The sequence below is a fragment of the Drosophila eugracilis genome, unplaced genomic scaffold (genome assembly GCF_018153835.1).
Source record: "Drosophila eugracilis isolate 14026-0451.02 unplaced genomic scaffold, ASM1815383v1 contig_2161, whole genome shotgun sequence".
Taxonomy (NCBI): Eukaryota; Metazoa; Arthropoda; class Insecta; order Diptera; family Drosophilidae; genus Drosophila; species Drosophila eugracilis.
In genome coordinates this window covers 735,039-758,707 of record NW_024573046.1, presented here as the reverse complement: position 1 = coordinate 758,707, position 23,669 = coordinate 735,039, and the positions used below count along the sequence as shown (strand labels likewise).

The following is a 23,669-nucleotide window of genomic DNA, read 5'->3' as shown; positions in this document are numbered from 1 at the left end:
GAAGGTGGCGCTGCTAACAGCAAATCAGGGGACAATTAAGCTGAGGCCAAGATAGGCAGATGGTCAGAAGAAAAAGAGGAACTTGGGTCTTGGGCTTGTTTCCAAAATTGTAAGCACAGAAAAAAAATTTAGGTATCAAAGGCACAGAAGATTAGATTAAAAATTTAATTTTTAAATCCTTAAAATTTATTTTCATTTATAAATGATATGAAAATATTTCTTTATATTAAAAATATAAGAAAATGAAAAAGAAAAACATATTCAAATTAGTTTAATGTTTTATCGTAATATAGCCAAAATTTTGATTTAGAAAATGTTGTAAATTTGTTTAAAAATAATGTTGAAATGTTTTTGAGACTTTTTTTTTATATTTAACAGATTTTATAGAAATTTTCCAATAGTAATAATGTATTAAATGAAAAAATGATTTAAAATTAAATGAATCCAAACCCCATGCAACATCGAACTGCTCTGTTAACCCTGTTGCTTGCTGTTAACCTCCCAAAAGAGGTCTGGCAACACACGTGCAACATGTTGCGTCGCTTTGTTATGTTCGAAGGCAGCCGGCGTGGCCAAGGAAGTCCGATTTGTGGATCGAGCTCGCACTTCGTTCCGTTCGCTTGTACCGTTCGCTTCGCAGCGGCGAAAACTCCGTACTTTCGATACTTGGTATCTCTCAGATACTTTTTCAAACTCCAAAGACGAACATTTGTATAATCGCAGAAAACTCTCACACAAAAAAAAAATATAAACAAAACCGAATTAAATGCAAATACAGTTTACTTTTTTTTTTTGGTGCATCGCAAGCCAAAAATAAATAAATTTTGGTGTGGATTACCAGTGGATAAAGTGAGTGCTAAAAATGGATTAAACCAAGGGTTCACATTAATAAATAATAATAAAAAACAAAAGCCCACACAAAACCAAACAAGCTGCAAATTGTCACACAACGATTATGGATTAGTGACTGTGAGATTGTTGAGAATCATATTTCGAAAACATAAATACAATTTATAGGACTAAGGAGACCGAGTTAAAAATATATAAATAAAGTGTGAGTAAAAAATATTCAAGAAAAATATTAGAAATCAAAAAAAATCGCATTCGTTTTGGTTCACTTTTTTTCGAGTGCTAACAACTGCAACTGCTGCTGCTCCCTCATTGTGACCTTTTCGGGTTTGATTTTGTTTATAAAATACAGTCCGCCAAATCCCCGCCCCGTTTTGGCCTTACAAAAGTTGCTTTCGGCCACTTTGGCATTTTGATTACAAGCGTGTTGTTGGTCTTCGTGTGTTTTTTGTTCAAGGAAAATATGTATTTTCCATGTTGAAATCGAGGCAAAAAGTAAAGATCTGATGAAAGAAAATGTCTGGAAAAAGAGTAGCAAAAAATATATCAAAGGAGTTAATAACTTCTCTTTAGAAAATATGTATTACAAGTTTTTTTACTGTACAGAAATAAACTTTGATGAATAGGAAACCATTATGGATCTGCAAGTTATGTTCATTATACTAATTTTAATTTTTATACAATTAATGTAAAAAAGTTATTTCCAATAATATTATTGGCCTGTTAGGAATAAATTTCTGTAAGAATTAAATAATAATTAAACGTACACGATAATAAACTTGTATAGTTTATTGATTTTTAATTAGAAAATATAAATGCTAATGAAAGTGTATTACTGAGCTTTTTGAAAATTTCATAATTTTAGCACTGTAAAAAACCTAACCGATGGGATCTTTACTTTTCCCTCTACAAAAATACATCATCTCCAAACCTTGGACACCTAATTAACTTCTTCTCCTGACCATTCCACTCCAGAGCATCTTTTTTTTTTAAGAAAAAAGTGATCTGTTTAACTGATTCGATCTTTTCTTTCCATGCTTTTGCATGATTTATGATTTATGATACGGATTTCAAATAGAAAAGTTGAAATCACAAAAAGTAACATACAAGACAACGATTAGCATTCCTAAGCATTTGAGTTGAAAATTACAAGAAAAATAAAATAAATACATAATAAAAGCGGATAAAATATGCTCAAAGAAAAACATCTTTTCCTGCACTTCAAAAATTAAATTTTGTAAATTATTTTGTTGATCTATAAACGTTTTTATTTTGAAAAGAAAAAATATGATAAAATAAATTTCAATGATTTTAAAAATTCAATCTTAAGTTTTTATATCAAATGAAATCCAAAAATTAGTTTATCTTTTCTTTTTTAAAATTCGCATATGGTTATGTGATCTTTGAACTGTATAATTAAATTACTTTACTTTATGTTTCATTTTAATTCTTTTTAATTAACATTTTAAGAAAGAGAAATACAATAGAAAACCTACAACCTTGACACTAAATCTATTTTTCTAGTTACAAAATATAAAATCATTGATTGAGCCATTTTTATTATTATTATAAATTTATTCACTTATATTTATTTTATTTTCAATATATATTTTTCCTTTGTGTAACCGAAAATCCGTTGCCTTCAGCTGTGAATCGAGAAAATGTAGCTGGCAGCTTCGGTGTTAAAGACACAGATGCGAGTTGAAGAAGCTGGAGGCCCAGAAGAAGCTTCTGCCAATACATTGAAAAGCACACATCCAAATTTATATAAACATACATATATACTACAACTACAAAGAGAAAAGTATATATGTATATTTAGACTCACGCACCTGTCCCTTGTCATTAAAAAAGCAAGCAAAGTTTCAATCTTCTTCTTCTTTGCCAAGCTAACCTTTTACTTATGCTGCTGTTTCCTCTTGTTCGATATATGTCCCATACACGCAGAGAAAAATATATGAATTAAGCAATTTTTGTAACCTTCTTTCCATCCATTATAAAAAAGACATTAAACTTAAATTAATTTTAAAATGTACTTAGGTCAATCTTAAAAGATTAATAAGTAATATCTAAAGATCTTAACATGTGTCTGGCAACAATGATTATTACATTAATATTTTATTTTAAAAACAGATACATATTTTTCGTTTCGAGTTTTTGAGAGTGTATGTAGTGTAGTTTTTGGATTTTATAATTTGGCCCAATTTGCTGGCATTGCAAATTGCTAAAAACGTCTGAAACAATCGACAGGAGGAAAATAAGGATGGTGAAAAGGGGTGTTCAGGGAGGTGGTGGGTAGGCGTGGCAGGAAGTGCAACATGCTCATGTCGCAAGTTGTTGTTGTTGTTGTTGTGGCCCGTATATATATGCTGTTTTTTGTTGCATTTCTTGTTGCTTTATTATCGATTGGCCGCATTTGTTGGATCGTTTTGACGCGTCCTCGTCAGCATGTCGAAACTTATTTTTCCTTTTCAATTTCGCCCTGCGATTTTGTATATATATACGAATACTTTTTTTTTCCCAACGCCTGCCTGTCGCTTTGTTAGTTCTTTGCATGCCACAAATTATGTTCGGCACCCCCTTTAACCCGCCAGCTGTCCCGTCTATGGCGCTCACCTTGAGAGCGAAGCTGTCAGGCTTTTTGACAGTTTCTCCATATCGTTTTCACTGATTTGACTGCTTCACTCATTTTTTTTCCCCGTTCCCCTGTTTCCCCCCCTCTGGCTCTCAGTGGGTTAAAGAATGTATATGTCCTTTAATGGAGATTTCCAGGTAATTATCTTATTTGTTTTTTTTTTTTGGTTTGAAATAAGGAAATATTTATTGCCTGCGATCTGCTAATTTCCCATCCTCGTTAAATAGAGAAAAAGAAGAAAAACAGTCGAGGGCATTGAAAGGCAAACAATTTATCCCTTGGTTAATTTGGTTAATTGAAGACAATTGAGAGCCGCTTTGCAGTTCATTAAGCCTCATCAGCGTTGAGAAATGGTGCCCAGTATATCCAGAAACCAGAATCCAGAACTCAGAATCCAGTATTCCGAATCCCCAGCTCCATTTCCATCTATATATTTCCATCTTCAGATCTGTTGTCTTGTCGCCAGACTAATTAAAATATTTGCACTCAAATGCTTAAGCAATAAATATTTGTCAAGCCATCATCATTAGGAAAGGGTGGTGGTGGTGGGGGGGGTCTCTTTCTGACCCCAAAAACATAGCACTCTACTTTCCGTCAAGAGGTGGAGAGGGGGGGTTGGAGAGGATGGGGGCAAAATGGAAATGGAAAATGAAAATCTATGAGAGGCGGCATTTTTAAAGTGCGCCACTTTGGCCTGCATTTTTGATGAGCTTTAATGGCGCCGCCTTAATGCAAGTGAAGCATGCAGGAGGGGTGGCTTGGGGGTTGGCCCATGGTTACCCTCCCCCCTTTGATACCACCCACCATCCATCGAGAACGCCAATTAATAGTCATTGATGGGAAAAGTTGGATCCAAAGTGGAAAGGCAGCAGGGAAACTGAAGTGTGCCATCGCCTTGAAGAGTCAGCAAAAGGTATGGGCGGGGGGGAAGTTTGTGGAAAAATTGCAGGAGATTTGGGAAATATCGCCCCCCCCTTGGTGTGGGGGGTGCAAATGGAAAACGGGCGGCCATGTGTGTGATTCCATTCCCTTGACTTTTCGGTGGTTGGCTGGCAGCAGCCCAAAAGGCAAAAGAAAAACCCAAGAAATTCGTATCTCGAATGGGGACAAACATCAAATTAGTCTAAAAATGAAAGGGGGTGATTTCCAAAGGGAGCGAGGGGATAACGGAGAAACGGAAAAACAGCCAAAGACCGAACTCAAATGTGCATAAAATTTCCTTATTGTCGGACAATAGTTGGAATAAGTAGACGAAGTCGATGGCCATATGGCCCAAAAATGTAAGAAATAGAAGTAAAAGGGGGAGTTTTCAGAGGGTGGAGTAGGTAAATCGGAAGCTGGGCGAGTTTAGATGAATAAAAGTGTCTTAAATGGGAAGTTCAATTTTATTTCAGGCCTAATTAAATTGCATTTGGGGTGAAATCTAGTCAAGGCAAGCTGAATTTGCTTAATATATACGAATAAATTAAATAATAATAAGGACAAACTGAAAGGGAAAATGTTCAAACTGTAAACTTAAATAAGAATTTGAAAAGTTGTACGTTCAAAATTATATTAAATTTTTACCACAAAAAATCTTTGCCAATTTGGATTAGTTTCCATATTGGTTATGATCTGCCGCACTAATTAAGTTAATCGAGAGAGTACTTTCTTTGAGTCCTTGCCAAAAAAAAAAAAAACAACCCCCATATTTTCTCCCTACTCTATGGGCGCATTTACATCAGCAATTGAACGCGACGCGAGCTGGAAGAAAAACGCGCTCAGAAAATAAGAGAACTTATGAAAATGTTTTACAATATCCTTTTCGTGTTATTACAAGTGTACGTCCTTGTCGCCAGCTTTGTCAGAATGTCTGGCAACGCTTCTTGTGCACATTTCTTCTTCAGTTTTCCCTCAGATTTTTCCGCACTAAGCGTCTTCTTGGTGTAGAACATCTTCACTCCTTTGGGGCGTCGTCAAGTTCGCGCTGCGTTTGAATATGTCATTACTCGTTTGGCCCCCGCATTTTTCCCCCAACAATGTTGACGCGATGTCGCCCCCATTTACCCATCCACAGCAGCACCCTGTCGACGTGTAGGGGGGTGGTGCTGGTTTCCTTCTTTTCTTGGCCTGACTCCGCTTGGCCCGTCTGACGGAAGTGACAGTTGAACATTCATTCATTCATTCATTCATTCATTCGCTCGCTCGCTCGCCGGCTCATTCATTCAGCCAGCACTCAGAGAACCACCTAAGAAACCCACCCAAAACCCGAACCGAGGAAGGGGAAAAATCAAGCCAGGCAGCCGGCTAACGGGAACCATAAAGAAAAAGCAAAGCAGTAGAAAAAAAAAAAAAAAAAAGAAATATATAAAAAAAAGCGTACAAGAACTTACGAAATTTCTATGGCAATTTGGTCGACAACGTCAAAAATATCTAGAGATGTAAGCGTGTTGAATCTATATCTACAAAATTGATTAACTATAATTTAAAATCACTCATTTTCTTTATAGCGAATATTTTTGAGAAGAATTAGAATTAGATAAGGTTAGATTACATTATGAACATTTTTTGAATTGAAATAAGATTAATCTTAGATTGGCATATAATTTTTAAGGGTCTATAATATTTTGCCAGACTATTATTTAGATTTATGTCCCACAACTCACGCTGCCATCTCAAATGGAGGAGAAGTAACCATGTGCGATGTCTTCGTCTCCGACTTTTGGGCGGAAACACAACGCAATGACTGAACGGAAGTTTTTTGGAAGCGCATAAAATTATTATGGAGTCGTCCTCGACGGCTCTCTTCCCATTCTCATTCTCATTCCTTTACCCCATTCCTTTGCGTTTGCCTTTGCCTTTGCCCTTGCCCCTCTTTCAATCCGTATCTGTATCTGGATATATGTATCTTTTTTTTTTGCCTTCGAGGACGTGGCGCGTCAATTGAGAATTCGAGACCAGGACCTTAGCCTCCACTGGCACTTCATAGTCCTGCCGCAGTCAGCTTTTTATGGTTCTCCTTTTTCCTTTGTGAATTCACTTTAGTTTGCCAGAGCTTGGCTTGGATTGGTTTAGCAATCTCTATCTCTATCTCTATCTCTATCTCCTTTCTTGCCGTATTATTTTTATGCGCAAATTTAATATTTACATTTACCCAAAGTGGATTTCGGGCTATCGTTGACTCTCTGCTCGGGCATTTTTATCAACTGACAACTTCTGACCGCAGAATGTTCCCATCCTTGCAGATTCGCAGATGTATCTGCAAGATAAACAAGAACAAGCCAAGAAAGCAGCCTGGAATAAAATGGCATTTAGATAAGCCCAAAAACTTTGGACAAGACTCTAAAGGTTGGGGTTCTACTTCTACTTCTACTGCTTCTCCTAGGGCCAACTAGCATGTATGGAAATACTTGTGGTCTACGAGATGAAAATGCCAGGGCGATGATAGCAGGATGATGGTCAAGAAATGGGAGCGGACTTTTGTCGAGATCTTGGGAAAATCATCTAGTCACAGGGAATATTCCTCCTCTTAGTCAAGTCTCTTCGAATTACAATTAAAATGGGCGGCGGCGAGCAGAAAGTGGTTGAAATTAACTATTTAATGCAAAGGGGGAAAGACGGAAAAGTTTCTCCAGGGAAGGGGAAAGAATTTGGAAAAACTTTTAATAATGCACACGGAGAAATAGGAAATAGTTCATAAACTAAAATGTTAATTTAATAGTTTCTAAAATACATTAGGAAGATATAAAAATAACCAAAAGTCTCCCAGACTTTACTTTTCTCTAAACTTTCACCACTAACACATAAATTAGAAGCTTTGTAAGAAGGGAGAAAAAAAGGATACTCTAGCATGTCTTCTAATAAATAATTCATTTGTTTTGGGACTATGAGTCATTATGTAACCACCCCCTCGGTTGTTCTACTTTAAGTTTCGATTTTATTTTTGGGTGTTTTTTTTTTTTTTTTTTTGGTGGACAACCACCAAAATTAAGGAATCGCAGTCACCCCATCAAACTGTGAGTCATCATAGTCATAGGACACTCCCGCCGCGGATTAGCAGCTGACTTTGGTCTATGGAGAAACAGCTGACGGGGTGTTTTTTTTTTATTTGGTGTTTGCTTTTTTTTTTATTATTCGCCTCCGCCCCCATAATACCCCCCACAGCTGGATTTCTCGATATTCCCCCTGTTTATTTTCATTTTTTTTTTTTTTATCCACGCTGCTGAATTTGTTAAGCATTTCCAAGTACACAAGCGACAAACAGGCAACCACTTAACGCTTGTTGCCACATTCAGCTCCGTTCCAGCTGTCCTGTCTGAATGTCCCGGAGCCCTGAAGTGCGTTCAAAGCCAGAACACAGCCCTCTTCCTCCCCCTTGCCGGGGGAAAAAAATATAAAAAAAAACAGAAAAATATAAAAAAAACAACTCAGAGACAATCGCCTGATTCGGCTTTCGTGCCACACACGTTTTGTACTTTTTCATTTTTTTGTGTATTTATTTGTATTGTATTGCATGTTCTGTCTGTGTTTGTGTACCTCCGCCCATGAAAAAAGGGGGTAAGCCCCCTCACCCTCTCGCCAAACCGAAAACCTTAGGCATGCAAGGATATAATCGAGAGCATAGCCAACGGAACCCTCCATGAATCATGTCCGTCGCTTTATCAAACTAAAAAGGGGGTAAAAAGGAGTCATGGATGGGGGGGCTGGGGGGCATATACATAGATGGGGTAAGGGAGTTATTTTTTGGGGATGTGAATTCCCCCTTATCTGTGGTTACACTTACAGGAACTGTGTAAGGGAAGGCATGTATGTGGGAAAGGGTTGCAAGTAGCTGCATAGCCTCTAATGCAGGCATCAATTTTTCAATTTGTTTGGAGTCTTTGCATGCCAGTCGAAAATATATTGGGAATATAACATTCTTGATTTAATGTGGTCTCACTCTAGTTAGTTACGAACCGTAAACAATATAAATTTAGTAAATTATTAAATAAAACGATAGATTTATGCATTGGTTAACCTTGTTTAAAGGATAGAATAGGGCTAGAACTTTTTATTAATAAATTGCTACTGCTATCAAACCCTCTGTAAATATTTCCCGGCAATAAATTTTCATTGCAACAATTACCAAAGATCATAATAGAAAATTAAGCAGAAAAGGACTGTTTCGCTCATAAGGGAAAACTGGCGTCCCAAAGAGCCAAAGAAAAGGAGCAAACACACACACACACACATATACAGAACGTTGCATAAAAATGTCGATTGTTGACTTTTTATGCGAAATATGCGTGATTCTCTGCAAGTTTTTCGGCCAGAATGAAAGTATATATATATACGATTATATGGTAAAGGGAACTGCGGGTACATAATGTCTAATAAACATTTTGTGTCCTATAAAAGAGCAATGAATGCGGAAGAACGTCGCTGCCAAACACGGCCTGTGCGTGTTTATAGCCAAGATGAAGACGAACAACATTAGGGCCAACAGAAAAGACCATTAGCCACAACAATTAATACGTACAGAGCCAAACAAATGAACCGGCACCAAGTACAAGAAAAAAAAAACAGAATTGAATTAATAATCTTACTTATGTTTTTACCCTTCTTCTCTCTTTTTTTTGTGTTGCAGATCTCAAGGCCCAAAGAAAAGACAAGAAAAGCGAGAAAGTGAAAGTCGAGACTTGAGTTCTTCTCCCATTGTAAAGGAGTTGAAGGTAAGTCATGAAAATCAATAACATAACATAACCATTTACTTTATAGTTATCATACATCCAACTTAGGTAAAAATATTAAGTTATTAACTGCATTTATCATAGTTATATTAAGATTATCTATAATCTATAAAGGCCAGAAACTTTTTATCAATCTTCCCTCTTTACGAACTATATAAAGATTCCCTTTCCTTAGACGCATTTGATACACGTTACACGTGTTTAAACAACTTTGATATGGACACATGACTGACATTACACAATGGCTATAACCAAAAACCCAACTCAAGTCGCAGCCTCAAAAGTGGAAAATAATAAAATAAAGCCACGAAATACAATGAGCAGAGATACTGAGATACAAAAAGAATGGCCCACGCCAAGCCCGCAAATACAGTAGTGTGGAAACTCTGGCCCATCGTAACCTCCTTGCTATACATCTATATATATATATATATATATATGTACCATATGTACCCCCTTTATTTTAGCTCGGGTTTGAGTTTGGGTTCGGCGTCCATAATAATTAGTTATAATCGGATTTAGTTAGACACAAGCGACCGAAGGTGTCGCCAGTTGAAGTTGTCGTTGTTCTCGTTATATGTTTTGTTTTCATAGTGGTTGCACCACCACCACTACTACCACTACTATATTTGCTTCGAAGCTTGAAGCTTGAAGCTTGACTATATATATATATATCTAGTTTTTCTATATAGATAGTTGGGTATACCGCCCACACACCCACTCTTGTAACGGTCGACCACAAGGCAATCAAATAGAAAAGCCAGCGAAAGAAAAACTGACAGTGGGTCGTCGATATGTATATATATATATCTGCAAATGGCCCAATATCTGTGGATCGTACCTGTATCTCTATATAAATATCTGTATCTCTGCACCTTTCATGTTCATTATTACTGCTCTTTTCTAACACGTTTGTGGCGTTTTTTTTAGGAAATAAGGGAAGGGGGATAAAACCTGTATGGGAAAGGTCCCGCTCTTGTTTATTGAATTGATTCGTATTTGTGTGGAGTCTCTGTCTTCTTTTTTTTTTCTTCTTATTTCGGACGATTTAAAATAGGTTTTTTTTCATTCTTCTTATTTTATATTTCGGGGCCTGCAACGCGGCTGCAGTGTCATGTGGTGGGGATATAACTCAATTAGCTGCATGGGGAGAAGGAAATGAGGGATACAGATGGCCGGACAAAAGAATCAAGCCCGAGATGAGGTAGCCAGGCGGAGATTGTTTATTTTTTTTGGGTTCGGTTTGGATTTTGGGTTTTAGGGGGACAGGTACCCAAAAACAGTGACAGCTGTCAGGTGAGTGTTGTACGGAGTATTTCTTTTTTTTTTTTTTTTTTTTTGATTTTCTTCTTGGTCAGCAGGAGGCAATTGTCGTTGTCGATGATAATTTGAAATGAAAACATTGCCTATGGGAACTGGGTTTGCTGTGCAGTTTGTTGAATGAAACGTGTTATGGTGTTAAGTTGGAAAATATATTAACAAGTGCATAACGCGCTAGTTGTAATTGTCATTGGATGTTAGAAAGTAACCTCAAGGAACCCAAGTAGATGCTGTGTTTTTTTTTTTTTGGTATATGGGTTGGTTGGTCCATAACAAGGTATTGTAAATATCTCAATGGTGTCTCAATAAAAAAAAACAACGTCTTTTTAAATCCAATAACTAACCAATACCTCCAGTAACTACGTCGCCCAGTAAATATCTACGTTTACCATCTGACGTCTATTCAAATACTGTCTAGTCAAGTGCCGCTTTCGAAATCATTTTTCACTCTTTGCCAATCGCATCTCATGGGCCTTTTTTCTGGTGGGTTTTCGTTTATTTTTCTATTTGGGAGTTCGGATTGGATCGATCTATGTCAAAGTGGCGGCCCACACGAAAAAAAAAAAAATAGAAACGGGGAGAAATAAAAACGAAATGCTTGGAAATGAAATGAAAAAATGTCGGTGTGTGGGCGAACTTGGACTTGGAATGGAACTCGAATGGAGCATAAAATATGTTAATAAGGCTTAAAGTTATACAAATCTTGACTGGCTGGACGGCTGGACGGCTTGGCTCGATCGCTTGTAATACAAAACCATAAACATGAATTTGAAAAAAATGCTAAACGTAAAGTGGAGAAGCTGCCAGTGGCCGCTGGGGAACCCAAAACCAAAAGCGAAAACCATATAGCCTCAACCCAAACTCGAATCCCAAAGTCAAACCAAAATCGAGACCCCGGACTAAACCCAAATCGAAGCCAGCTGGCTGGCGGCTTGTCATTGTTGCAGTGTCTTTTCTTGGCCTGGCTTAATTTCCTGCTGCTCGACTTCAACTTGTTTTGCTTCTTTGCAGCTTCTCCCCTTTCCAGTCAGCCGAAAAAAAAAGAAGAAAAAAAATCGAAATAATATAACCACACACACAAAAGAGCATAAAAAACAACAGCAGCAGCAACAACCACGAAATCAGTTAAGTTCAGGTGTTCAATTTACTGATTGAAATTCTGGTTCGATGTGGCCAAGCAACTTTCATTCGATCTGCTCCATTCCCCAAGCCCATCTCCTTTATATATACATATTTATATACATATATATATATACGTATATATAGTATATATCTCTATCTTATGATTTTATTTGGAGTTTCGGCTGCTATCCGTTCGATTCATAATTTTATGCCTGGCCATGTCAGGAATTATGTTAGAATTATGCTAATGAGAGTCCGATCGAGCCAAGATGCTTTAATTATACACGGCTAACAAGTTTTCACCCCCTTCGCCAGGTTTTTCTAACCGCGATGCTTGAAGAATTGATGAATAACTTAACCCGTTCTTCTGGGTAAGCTGCAGTTTGTTATTATAGTAAGGCAACTCGGAGTCGCGGCTTGATTCGATTAGTGTTATGAAATCTGAGCTGGCCACTAGTTTCGTTTCAGGTTTATTGATCTAAGGGAGATTGTTGCCCAAGACGCTGTTGACACAAGTTCTGACTGGCAAAGTTTTCGAAATGAATTATTGCTAGGCAACACTGGTCGTTATAAGGAACACAAGTTGATAACAAGATCTCAATTATTGCCAGTACTTACATTGGTCAACACTGCGAACCTTTCAACCAGAGTCAACAACACTGATTGTAAAAAATCACTTAATTTCTAACTAAAAGTTTCCCCATGTTCTCTGACCCTGTTGATAATTATCAGAATGAACCTGCTTTGAAGGATGAACGACGACCTTTTTAGCTTGCGTTTACTGTCCCGTTAAGTTCGACTGACTTTGGCCAAAAACTTCTGGTGTATGGCCCATTAATAGGCGATTTAAGTTTATTTTTTGCCAGTTTGCCTTTTTATTGACAATGGCAAGGGGTATGGGATCCAGATTCCAGATCCTGGTGCCCCAATTTTGCCCCAGGACACACATTTGTCTCGTAATCAGAGATGGCAGCAGGAAGGAGAGGGTCAATTGAATCCCGGCCAGTCATCATCATCCTTTGACTTTCCCTTGGCTTTCTCCTTTTGCCACTTAGCCGTTGCCTTTTAGTTGATTTGTTCGAGCAAACAAATTGTCAACAGAAAGGGCCAGAAAAGAAAGGAGAGAAGCGGGGGAAGAGGAGGGTCCCGCACAGATATACGCACAAATTGATTTTAATTGTTAAGCATTCCCTTTTTTAATTGTCCTAATCTTTGCTGAACCCTGGACCTCGACCAATATCCTTTATGCCTTTTCCGGTTATCCCCAATTCCCCGATTCCTTCCTCTTTTGCCCTTCCGCTTGTTGCCTTTTCCATTTTGTCAGCAAAAGTCCTTTAAGTAGCCTTCCTTTTGGACAATCTTTTTTTCTTCCTGTTCCCTTATTTTTTTTTTTTTTTTTCTGTTTCTTTTCGTTGGTAAAGGGTTAACCGGTCCCTAAGGGCACTTGCATGTGTGTGCGAAAGAAAAAGATGGAAAAAGAAAAAGGGATAGGTGCGACAGAGACAGATGAAGGCATCCTCAAGTACAGTCGACACTTTAACTGACAGTTAAAGTTGAGTTTTCGGTTTGTTTTTGGGAAACTTTGAGGCTGCTGGGACAGCTTACTCAGGCAAATAGAAAGCCAAAGGATGTGTGCCACATATTCACTTACTTTACAACGTCTAAAGTTGCCGCTCAAGCTGCTTAATGCGGCACTAGATGCGCATATAGCTCTTTCTTTCTGAGTTACATGTATAGAATTTGTTGTTCTTTAAGTGTAATTAAGTATTTAACTAAAGAAATTTAAACTTTTAATAGAGAAATGTAATGATCAGCTTTTGTTAGTAAATTATTTTAAGCTGTAATGGGAACAGCAGCTCATTGCATTTTGATTTTATTCACATATTTACTTGCAATCCAAAGAGATCAGTCGAAATATTCTGACAGTAGATGCACGTCATTGGTGAAGATAGTTACCCCCCCGCGTTGCCGATGCCACAATCTGGGACCCGTCTGTCTCCCTCGCTCTTAACCCCACGCTGCCAATCACTGGCAAACAGAAAACTCCGATGGCAAGAAAAACATTTCCGCTGCGAATGCTTTCCGCTCCAGTTTTCAATTTTCGCAGCTCCGGCAACACAGAGATACAGTAATTATTTTCAGGCGACGCTTATCACACATAAATCTCAACTCCCCGGCCCTCCGATCTGAGCCAAAACCAAGCCAGACCAATCCAAACCAATCCAATCGATACTATGGATGTGGATGCAGACTATATGGGTATAGATGGTTGCCTGTTTTGTCAGTCAGTTGGCAAACGGCAGTTGGGATGTTGGATGTTGGAAGTTGCCAGTTTTGCCAGTTGGCAGCAGCTTCCCCGACCATCGGGCTTCCTTTCTGCAGCTGCCTTTCGGGCCCCCCTTTTTTTTTTTTTTCTGTCCAGAGACCACAAAAGCCCCTTTTGCAGACGCCCCTGGCCATCGTTGACCACAAGATGCAGCTGCACTTATCCAGCAACGAACAGCATCCTTTAATGCCACAGCCCAAGCATCTGTTGTGATATTTATAGTTGCAAGTTGCAACTGGAATCAGGGGAACAGGTGCTAAGACGACGCCCGAGATCAAGTTGTCAGCCCAGAGCAAGAAAAAAAGGGTTAACTTGATTTGTAAAAAAGTATCCATAAAAGTCTATAAAAAAAAGAGAACTGCAAGGAAACAAATATGGCAAAGAATATAAACAGCTTGGTAATTAAATTACGAAAAATTTCATTAAATTTAATTAATAGATTAATTAATTAATAATTTTTAATTTAAAAGAGAATTTTAAAATTTTCCTACTAATTTTTACAAATTATCAATTCATTATGTCATGTTTAAGATTTTCATTAAAATCCTTTATTTTTACATAATTTTTATTGAGAAAGTCATCATATTTTGTATGATTTCTGTAAACCACTTAAGCATTCCTGACGGCGCTAATTGTTTTGTCTTCTTTCTCTGTTGGCCAGTGTAAAAAAAATAAAAACGTAAACCAGTTTCCACGATCGCATTATTATCGCCAGTTCGCTTCGGTTATTAGATGCAAGCTGCAGCGGATGTGCGGCTTCCTTCGAGACTTTTGTCATTTACGGTTTATCTATTCCCCTTTTGGAAAACCCCCTTGTCTGATTTTTCAAACCCCCTCCCCACCTCAATGACGCCCATGAAGTTTGTACGGCTGCTGCTCCTTCTAAGCACGTCGAAGTGGCTCTCATAAATCAATAAAGAAAGGCCCACCTGGTACAAATAACTTTGAAAAATTTATATTGAACACTCGCCTTGCTTCTTACTCTGGCAAAAGTTTTTCGGCAGGTGGGTGGGTGGTGGAGGAGTTGGCAGAGGGGGGGCTTAAAAATCCAGGGGAGACACACCACTTGAGCTTTAGTTTTCCCATGGAGAAAGACGAGATGCCCAGGCACTTTCCAACCAGATGGCAGCTGCTACTGTTAAGTCTCGGACTTGGCCAATGAGTGAAGTGAATTGTGTATTGTTGGCCAACCACTCCACCTCCTTCTCCAGCACCAACCATATTCACCCACCCACACACACACAGTTTTCCGGGTGCAGATTCGGAGCAGTTTTCATGTATGACATGCCCTGGATATTAAGACAGTGACAGTGAAATGGAGAAAACAAATTAAAAAAACCAAAAAGTGAAAGAATTTTAAAGGGAAAAAAACAAGATCAAAATTGCTATTGGAGAAGTCATTAAGGGTCTGGAAAACTATAAATTAAAATAGAAAATAAGGAACGTAATTTAAAAACCAAAAACTAGATTTCTTCCATCGATACGCAGGCCATCAACACTCTCTTTAGACACACTTTTCTTCCAAAAAAAACTTCGAAATCATGAAACAGATGAAACCGAATCTTTATCGACCATAAAAGGCAGAGCCTCAAATACTAAAAAAACTCCATGTGAGCGTGTCTAAAATCGGGTTTAATTAGCTCAGCAAACGCCGTATTATCATCTTCAGCTGGAAGTCTTTGCTGATGATTTGGAGATTTCCATCATGTGGAGTTTCTCCCACAGCCTCCAGTGAATTTTCGGATTTTTTTGGGTTTTTGCTTTTCGGATACAACTCTAATTTTGAGTAATTTTCAAGCCCCGCCTCCCGGATTTCTAAGCCTTCCGTTTTGTCTTTTCTTTTTTTGAATTCGTTTTTTTTTTTTGGTTTTTTTTTTGAACGGAAGCCCGCTAATCTTTTACCTCCGTTTGCATCTTTTTTGGGTTATTTTTTTTTATGGATTTCTTCTCTTCTATTATTTCATTTTCTGTTATAATTTCGTTTAATTTGAGGCGCCAATTTCCGTATAAGTGCAATAAAAACAAATAATAGCGACGAACTACAAGAAAACGAAATTAGACAGACGGAAGCAAACCACAAAACCAAACCAAAAAAAACCAAGAAAAACCAAAAAGTAAAATAGAAGAAACCTCAAACTCCAAAACAGAATATACAGAAATAGTAAAATTGTTACCCAACAACTGGGGAAAAATGCGTGAGAAAATTCCTAGGCAGCCGGCACCTGTACGTCGAACTGGAAAAGTGGAAAAGTGCTGGGAAGCGATGGTGGCAAAGCGGAAAAATGGAAAGGGAGAGTAATGTAGTTTAGTACTTAGAAGAGTCGAGATTGTGCTTCATATATTGTACCTTCAATTTATTAAGCAAATCTCCTCAAACGCAACTCGAGCTGAAAGTGGGGATTGAAACTTGGTGGCTGGAATTAAGTGGTTACCAGAAAGAATTTAGCCAAGTGATTTCTATAAGTCGTACAAAATAAGGCAGTAAATGGGTATAGAACCAATAAACTGGCAACTAAAGATGGACAATAGGAAGAGTTTTTAAAGAATTTTGTAGTTTATTTCAACCTAATATATTTTTTTATCCAATTAAAACCCATCTCTTGTAAAGATATATATACTAGATTCGTTGAAAAGTATGTAACAGGTAGAAGGAAGCGTTTCCGACCCTATAAGATATATATATTCTTGATCAGGATGAATAGCGAAGACGAATGAGCCATGTCCGTCTGTCCGTATGAACACTGAGATCTCAGGAACTATAAGAGATACAAAGTTGTGATTAACCATAAAGATTCTTGAGGTCTGTACGTAGCGCAAGTTTATTACAGCATCCACTGCCACGCCCACTTTAACGCCCACAAATCGCAAAAAAACTAAAATTGCTGAAATCTCAGGAACTATCAGTTACTCAACATGCTTTCTAGGTGGCGCCTTGTGAATTTCCACTACCAAAATGAATATTTTAAAATTGTGTAAAACAGTAACGGGTATCTTATAGTCGATGCACTCGACTACAGCGTTTCCTCTTGTTTTCATATATTTTTTTTCATATTTTTATTTCATTTTTATTCTTGCCTTGCAAAGTATGCTGCTCACTTGTTTTTCGTTTTTTTTATTACATGTGCTTTACATATTTGCCCAGGCACATTGTAGAATATTTTCGCAAGATTTTTACACATTTGCCCCGTTTATGGGCGCTCTTTATCGTAAACTGTGGTATTGCCTCGCGGCTTAAGCCTTTTTCTGTGACGGCGCTACCCTGCACCACCCAAAAACCACTGCTTTGACTAATTTGAATGTAATTCGTTTTCGGGGCTCACGTACGGCTATCTGCACTTGGAAAACATGAATAAAACCGAATAAAATGCGAATGAAAATAAAATAAAAATGTACTGGTAGAAGAAAACAAAAGCTCGTACAAAAAAAAAAGAAGAAAAAAAAACACGCGCGCCAACAGCGAACAATAAACGAACAATAATAAGTAATAAGACCCTGAGGCAATTGTGGCCCCTCCGAAAAATTTGTTCAACAAAACGCGAAACGCGATAAAAAATAAAAAAAACCAGCCAAAAAACGCAACAAAGCAAAACAAAGCGCATAAAAAGCACAGCAAATAAACAACTAGATACATGTGTGAACAAGAAGAAAAGACAATTTTGTTTGGTGGCTCCATTATTATATTGGCGCCTGCTCAAGGCTCCCAAAAAATCCAATCCGGTTTTCCCCTGGCCTTTGTTGCACCCCAAAACCACTGCTAATTGAAGGACTTTATATCGTCGGAGGTGTTTCGGATTATCAAGCGATGTAGGAAGTAGTAGAGTAGTGGAGAGTAATTTAAATCTACAAGAAAAAAAAAGAAAATAGAAAGTTTTAATTCAAGTTTTTTTTTAAATTCCTCGCTAATCTGCATTCACAGTTTATGATGAAATGAAAAATACATGTATACATATTTGAATTTTGATGTCTTTTTATATCTTTCAGCACCATGTTGCACATGATGCAGCTGCTCTTGCTGGCCATGGTTGTGGGAATGGTCAGGACGTCGCCTTACACTAGCTACCAGAACCAGCGCTTCGCAATGGAACCGCAAGATCAAACAGCAGTGGTTGGGGCGAGAGTCACATTGCCCTGTCGGGTGATCAATAAACAAGGAACCCTTCAATGGACCAAGGATGATTTCGGACTTGGCACATCCCGAGATCTGAGTGGATTCGAAAGATATGCGATGGTGGGCAGTGATGAGGAGGGTGACTACTCGTTAGACATTTACCCAGTGATGCTCGACGATGATGCACGGTATCAGTGTCAAGTTAGTCCCGGTCCGGAAGCCCAGCCGGCTATAAGGTCTACATTCGCCGGACTAACAGTTCTTGTGCCTCCCGAAGCGCCAAAGATCACGCAAGGCGACGTTATCTATGCCACCGAGGATCGCAAGGTGGAGATCGAATGCGTTTCGATTGGTGGAAAGCCAGCTGCTGAGGTAAGTGTGTCTAATATTTGTTGGCGTCAAAAGTCATTGCAAAAATCTGTCCAATCTTGTCTTGAATCACAATCCATGCTAAACTTTAACTTAACATTTATCCCAATTCCACAGATTACCTGGATTGATGGCCTGGGCAATGTCCTAACGGATAACATTGAGTACACGGTGATAACGCTGCCCGATCAGCGGCGTTTTACGGCCAAGTCCGTCCTGCGGCTAACCCCGAAAAAGGAGCACCATAACACGAACTTCAGCTGCCAAGCGCAGAATACAGCGGACCGCACCTATCGCACGGCGAAAATACGTGTTGAGGTGAGTAGTCTCCTGGTCAGCAGCTGACCCCCCGATGGTCATTCTGCTGACAGGTCATTGCAGGTTTTGCATGAATACACTGGGGAAAATTTCAGTGTGTAGTTTGTTGAATTAAATCAGAATTAGAAATTTTCCTTTTTTTTTTTGTTGGAAGTCAGAAGTTTAACAATTTCTGGTAATTTGCTCTTCAAGATCTTATCCAGGCTACATACGATTTAGACAAAGGTTTTTTTCTAGTGCATTGTCCGGCCGCAGGCTGACGTTACCTTATCTATAGTATGAACGGGGCAAAAGAGTGAGAGAGCCTGCTATCAGTTTTACGTGATGCTAGGCGGCACTGCGGAAGTTCCCTTCTTTCCCGAGGACAGCTGCAAGCCGGGGGGATAGTATTTTTTGAATGGGCTTTTGTGCCGGACATGGACGACACTGACGGGCTAATTCATGCCGGGATATAAAGGCGCCCTCCTTTCTCCTCCCTCGAACCCCTCATTTTGTCCGGGGTGCGAAAGTGAAGAGGCGCCAACAAAGACCTGACCTCAGCCCACTTGTCATTGGCCTGGTTTTTCGGGTTGGGTGGCGGGTGTGTGATGGCACATGTCCATGGCGTTGACAAATCCCTGACGAAGATGTCGGGCCAAGGAGTGCCGGGATTCCCCAGCTGATTGAGCTGAATGAGAGCCAACTTAAGGCCAATGCATGGGCATTCTTTGGTCACCCAGAACTTTGGACGTAAATTCGTAGCTCAGCTGGGCATAGGAATTGTGCGATTTAAAACCAATAAGATATCTTATCTCTTAATATCTTAAATTATTTTTACTCTTTTTCAGGTGAAATATGCGCCCAAGGTGAAGGTGAATGTGATAGGATCTCTGCCGGGTGGTGCAAATGGTGGATTGGTTGGTGGCGGAGGTGGTGCTGTTCATTTGGGCACCGGTTCCCGGATTGTGGAGCACTCGCAGGTGCGACTGGAGTGCCGGGCAGATGCGAATCCCAGCGATGTCCGGTACCGCTGGTTCATCAACGACGAACCGATCATTGGCGGTCAGAAGACAGAGATGGTAAGTGGCGCTCCTCCTTTTCCTCCTTCTCCTACTGTTTCCCCCTTCACCGCTATTTCAACTCCTTAAAGTTTTTCCCCCGAGATTTTCACTCGAATAAAAACTGGTTCGCATTCCACTTGGCAGGCTGGCGCATAATTAGAGCAACTATTGCGATTAAAATGCTGCCTTTGCTGTTGTATAATGTTGGCAATTATTGGAACCAGTTAGATAGCCACCGGAAAGGCCTAACGTTCCCACAATTAATAGCAACTGGAACTCATGGATCGACCCTCTCTCCTCTTGTTTTTCAGGTAATACGCAATGTGACGCGCAAGTTCCACGACGCGATTGTCAAGTGCGAGGTGCAGAATTCAGTCGGCAAGAGCGAGGACAGTGAAACCCTTGATATAAGCTGTAAGTATTAGATAATTTATTGATTTTATTTATTTAAGATTATATCATAAAATCTTGAAACTCTAAACGTATTTTCTTGACCGTTTACTCTTATTATTTCATTAAATTGGGTTTGCTAATATATCTGCAACTGGCATTTCATAGAAAAAAAAATCAATGTTTTTACGTTAATATGAAATAAATATAAAACAAAAGAAATAAATATTTATCTACCATACGTAAATTATTGACACCTACATCTGTGAATTTCCATAAGTCAACAACACACACAGCTTCGGGCATTCAAATTATTGCCAAAATCAAATTAAAGTCATATTTTTTTGGTGGTTAAAATTGCCAACAAATTTCAAGTAAAATAGAAAAGGAGGCAAATATTTAAAATATTTCGCAATATTCCTCAGGCTGAATTCATTTTGTACAGAATTTTTTACTCAAATTATACAAATAATGTCGAGGTTCACATTTCATTTTAATGTTTATTAAAGCACCGCCGAGCTGTAATTTAATAAACATTTTTGGATACCTTTTTTTTTTTAGATAAATAAAATACAATTTTTGTGCAAAATCAAAATATTATTTTCCTATCCTATTATCAATTATAAACTATCTTTTGTTATTATTCAATATTTATTAATAATTTATTGTTATTTGACCGATTTTAATTACAGATGCCCCCAGTTTCCGTCAGCGTCCTCAATCAATGGAGGCGGATGTAGGCAGTGTTGTATCCCTGACCTGCGAGGTGGACAGCAATCCCCAGCCAGAGATCGTGTGGATTCAACATCCCAGCGATCGAGTGGTTGGTACCAGCACAAATCTTACATTTAGTGTGAGCAATGAGACAGCTGGCAGGTATTACTGCAAGGCCAATGTTCCCGGATATGCCGAGATATCAGCGGATGCATATGTTTATCTAAAGGGTTCACCGTCAATCAGTTCCCAGAGGACTCAATACGGATTGGTGGGCGATACGGCCAGAATTGAGTGTTTTGCCAGCAGTGTTCCACGTGCTCGTCACGTCTCGTGGACCTTTAATGGTCAGGAGATTAGCTCGGAATCGGGACACGACTATTCAATTCTGGTTGATGCAGTTCCCGGTGGCGTCAAAAGTACACTGATCATCAGGGATAGCCAGGCCTATCACTATGGCAAATACAACTGCACGGTGGTCAATGACTATGGCAACGATGTCGCCGAGATTCAGCTGCAAGCTAAAAGTAAGTCTTCCTAAATTAAATAAGTTATTACATCATTATATTTATCAGGGACTATAAATTTTATTCACGATTTTTAGAATAATTTTTACACTGTTTTTTTTTTATTGGATATCTTTGTTTCTTGTTCAATATTTAACCCACATTTTTCGCCTTTTTTCTTGTGTTTTCCGCAGAGAGCGTTTCATTGCTGATGACAATTGTGGGTGGCATTTCGGTGGTTGCATTCCTGCTGGTGCTGACCATCCTTGTAGTGGTCTACATCAAGTGCAAGAAGCGTACAAAGCTGCCGCCTGCGGATGTGATTAGCGAGCATCAGATCACGAAAAATGGTGGAGTTAGCTGCAAACTGGAGCCCGGCGATCGGACCTCGAACTATAGCGATCTTAAGGTGGACATATCGGGTGGCTATGTACCATACGGCGATTATAGTACACACTATAGTCCGCCCCCTCAATATCTGACCACCTGTTCCACGAAATCCAATGGCAGTTCAACCATACTACAGAACAACCACCAAAACCAATTGCAATTGCAGCAGCAGCAGCAGAGTCATCAGAGCCACCACCAGCACCACCATCAAGGCTCCAATCCACAAACGACAACTCTGCCGATGACCTTTCTGACCAACAGCAGTGGCGGCAGCTTGACTGGCAGTATTATTGGATCACGTGAGATTCGCCAGGACAATGGACTGCCTAGTCTCCAGTCGACCACCGCCTCGGTGGTTAGCTCATCGCCAAATGGCAGCTGCAGCAACCAGAGCACTACAGCGGCCACCACAACCACCACTCATGTGGTGGTGCCCAGTTCGATGGCCCTGAGTGTGGATCCTCGCTATAGCGCCATCTATGGCAATCCCTATCTAAGGTCCTCCAACTCATCGCTGCTGCCTCCACCCACTGCCGTCTAAGGTGGATCAGCAGCAGCAGCAGCAGCAGCAGCAGCACCACAATCCATCAACCACCGCCAACATTAACGATGACCCACTGAGCCACGCTAAGACTGATCTCAAATGGAACCGAGGCCCCGGCGATTGCTTTAGAGGAATATCATTGTTGGTGGTGTGTTTTTTCAGCTACCAAAAATTCGAATTGCTTAGGTTTAGGCACTTAGCTCACACACATCTGATTATATAAGCGTAATCGTAAGCAGAGCTATAGCATCATCATTTCTTTAGCCCTTAGGTCTAGGTTATTTCTATTTTTTTTTTTTTTTTGTATGTATTTGTGTTCTTAGATTAAGGTCTTATTGTAGGCTAATCCCCAGTTCGATCTAGAGAGAGACTAAGCTTCAAAGAATGAGAGTTAAGCATTTACAGAACAAAAAAAAAACAACAAAAAATAGGAAGATTAGAGAGTTTTACTGCTTGTTGAAAAAACGCCTTAATATAATGGTTAACTGATTGGGGATTTAACCTCCAGTTAACAATAATGGGTTTTCTGGGGGCCTTTTTGTGGAAAACTTCAAATACACGAGAACAATGTTGAACATGTTCTCAAGGATCATTTAATTTTTCCACTTTTCAATCTTTTAAGGACATTTTTTTTTTAGGAAATATTACCTTTTTATATTTATCTTGGCCTTTCTATAAAGCCTTCAATGCTTCTTCAAACCTTTCGAGTTTTTCCGTTCTTGCAATCTATTAGTTAAAAAACTTTCATCTGACTGCCCCCGAAAAACCCACAAAAAAAAAATATAGAAATGAAAACAAAAGAATTCAATTATGTATACACAGATATAGTATATGGTAAACGTTAAAGAATCTATATACAAGCATAAAGACATTCAGTTGAATGAATAGCGAGTAAGCAAACGAAATGCCAAAGTACCTGATAGTATTTAAGTTGGTGGGATGGAAGGGAAGGACATCCGACCGTTACCATCCCCGATTAACTTCATCTGAATTCTGAATTATGTAGCATTTTTTCGCAACGCTAAGCTATAACTTAGATGTCGATAGTGCGTTAGATGCGTTAAATAAATATAGAAGCTAGATCTTGACAGTCGCCTTAACTTATGACACGCCCATACATCTCAAAACGCCCATGGAAAAGAAAAGTATATACATACAAGCAGAGAAAACAAAAAACAAAAAAAAAAAATATAAAGGAGAGCGCGTAAACGTTTTCAATTCGTCAGTTCAATTGTGCTAAGTGTACTTCTAAGTGTATAACGGTCTAATTATCCTAGTTCTAGCCTAACTAAAGATACACATGCATATTTAAAATCTAGACCTAGCCCTA

At 38.9% G+C, this 23,669-nt stretch overlaps 1 protein-coding gene across 2 annotated transcripts; it reads left to right on the top strand.

Moving 5' to 3' along the window:
- The first annotated feature begins 595 nt into the window (after positions 1–595).
- Positions 596–22,373, top strand: LOC108118155 (irregular chiasm C-roughest protein). Of its 2 annotated transcripts, none has more exons than XM_017230715.2 (8): positions 596–849; positions 9,090–9,174; positions 17,942–18,440; positions 18,555–18,755; positions 19,583–19,813; positions 20,107–20,209; positions 20,878–21,426; positions 21,600–22,373. In XM_017230715.2, exons 3-8 carry the CDS (start codon positions 17,946–17,948, stop codon positions 22,334–22,336), a joined length of 2,316 nt encoding a protein of 771 aa, XP_017086204.1. In that variant the 5' UTR covers positions 596–849; positions 9,090–9,174; positions 17,942–17,945; the 3' UTR covers positions 22,337–22,373. The 2 variants fall into 2 exon arrangements, with proteins under 2 accessions (XP_017086204.1, XP_017086203.1); XM_017230714.2 differs by having other exon boundaries at positions 596–1,054.
- The last annotated feature ends 1,296 nt before the right edge of the window (positions 22,374–23,669 follow it).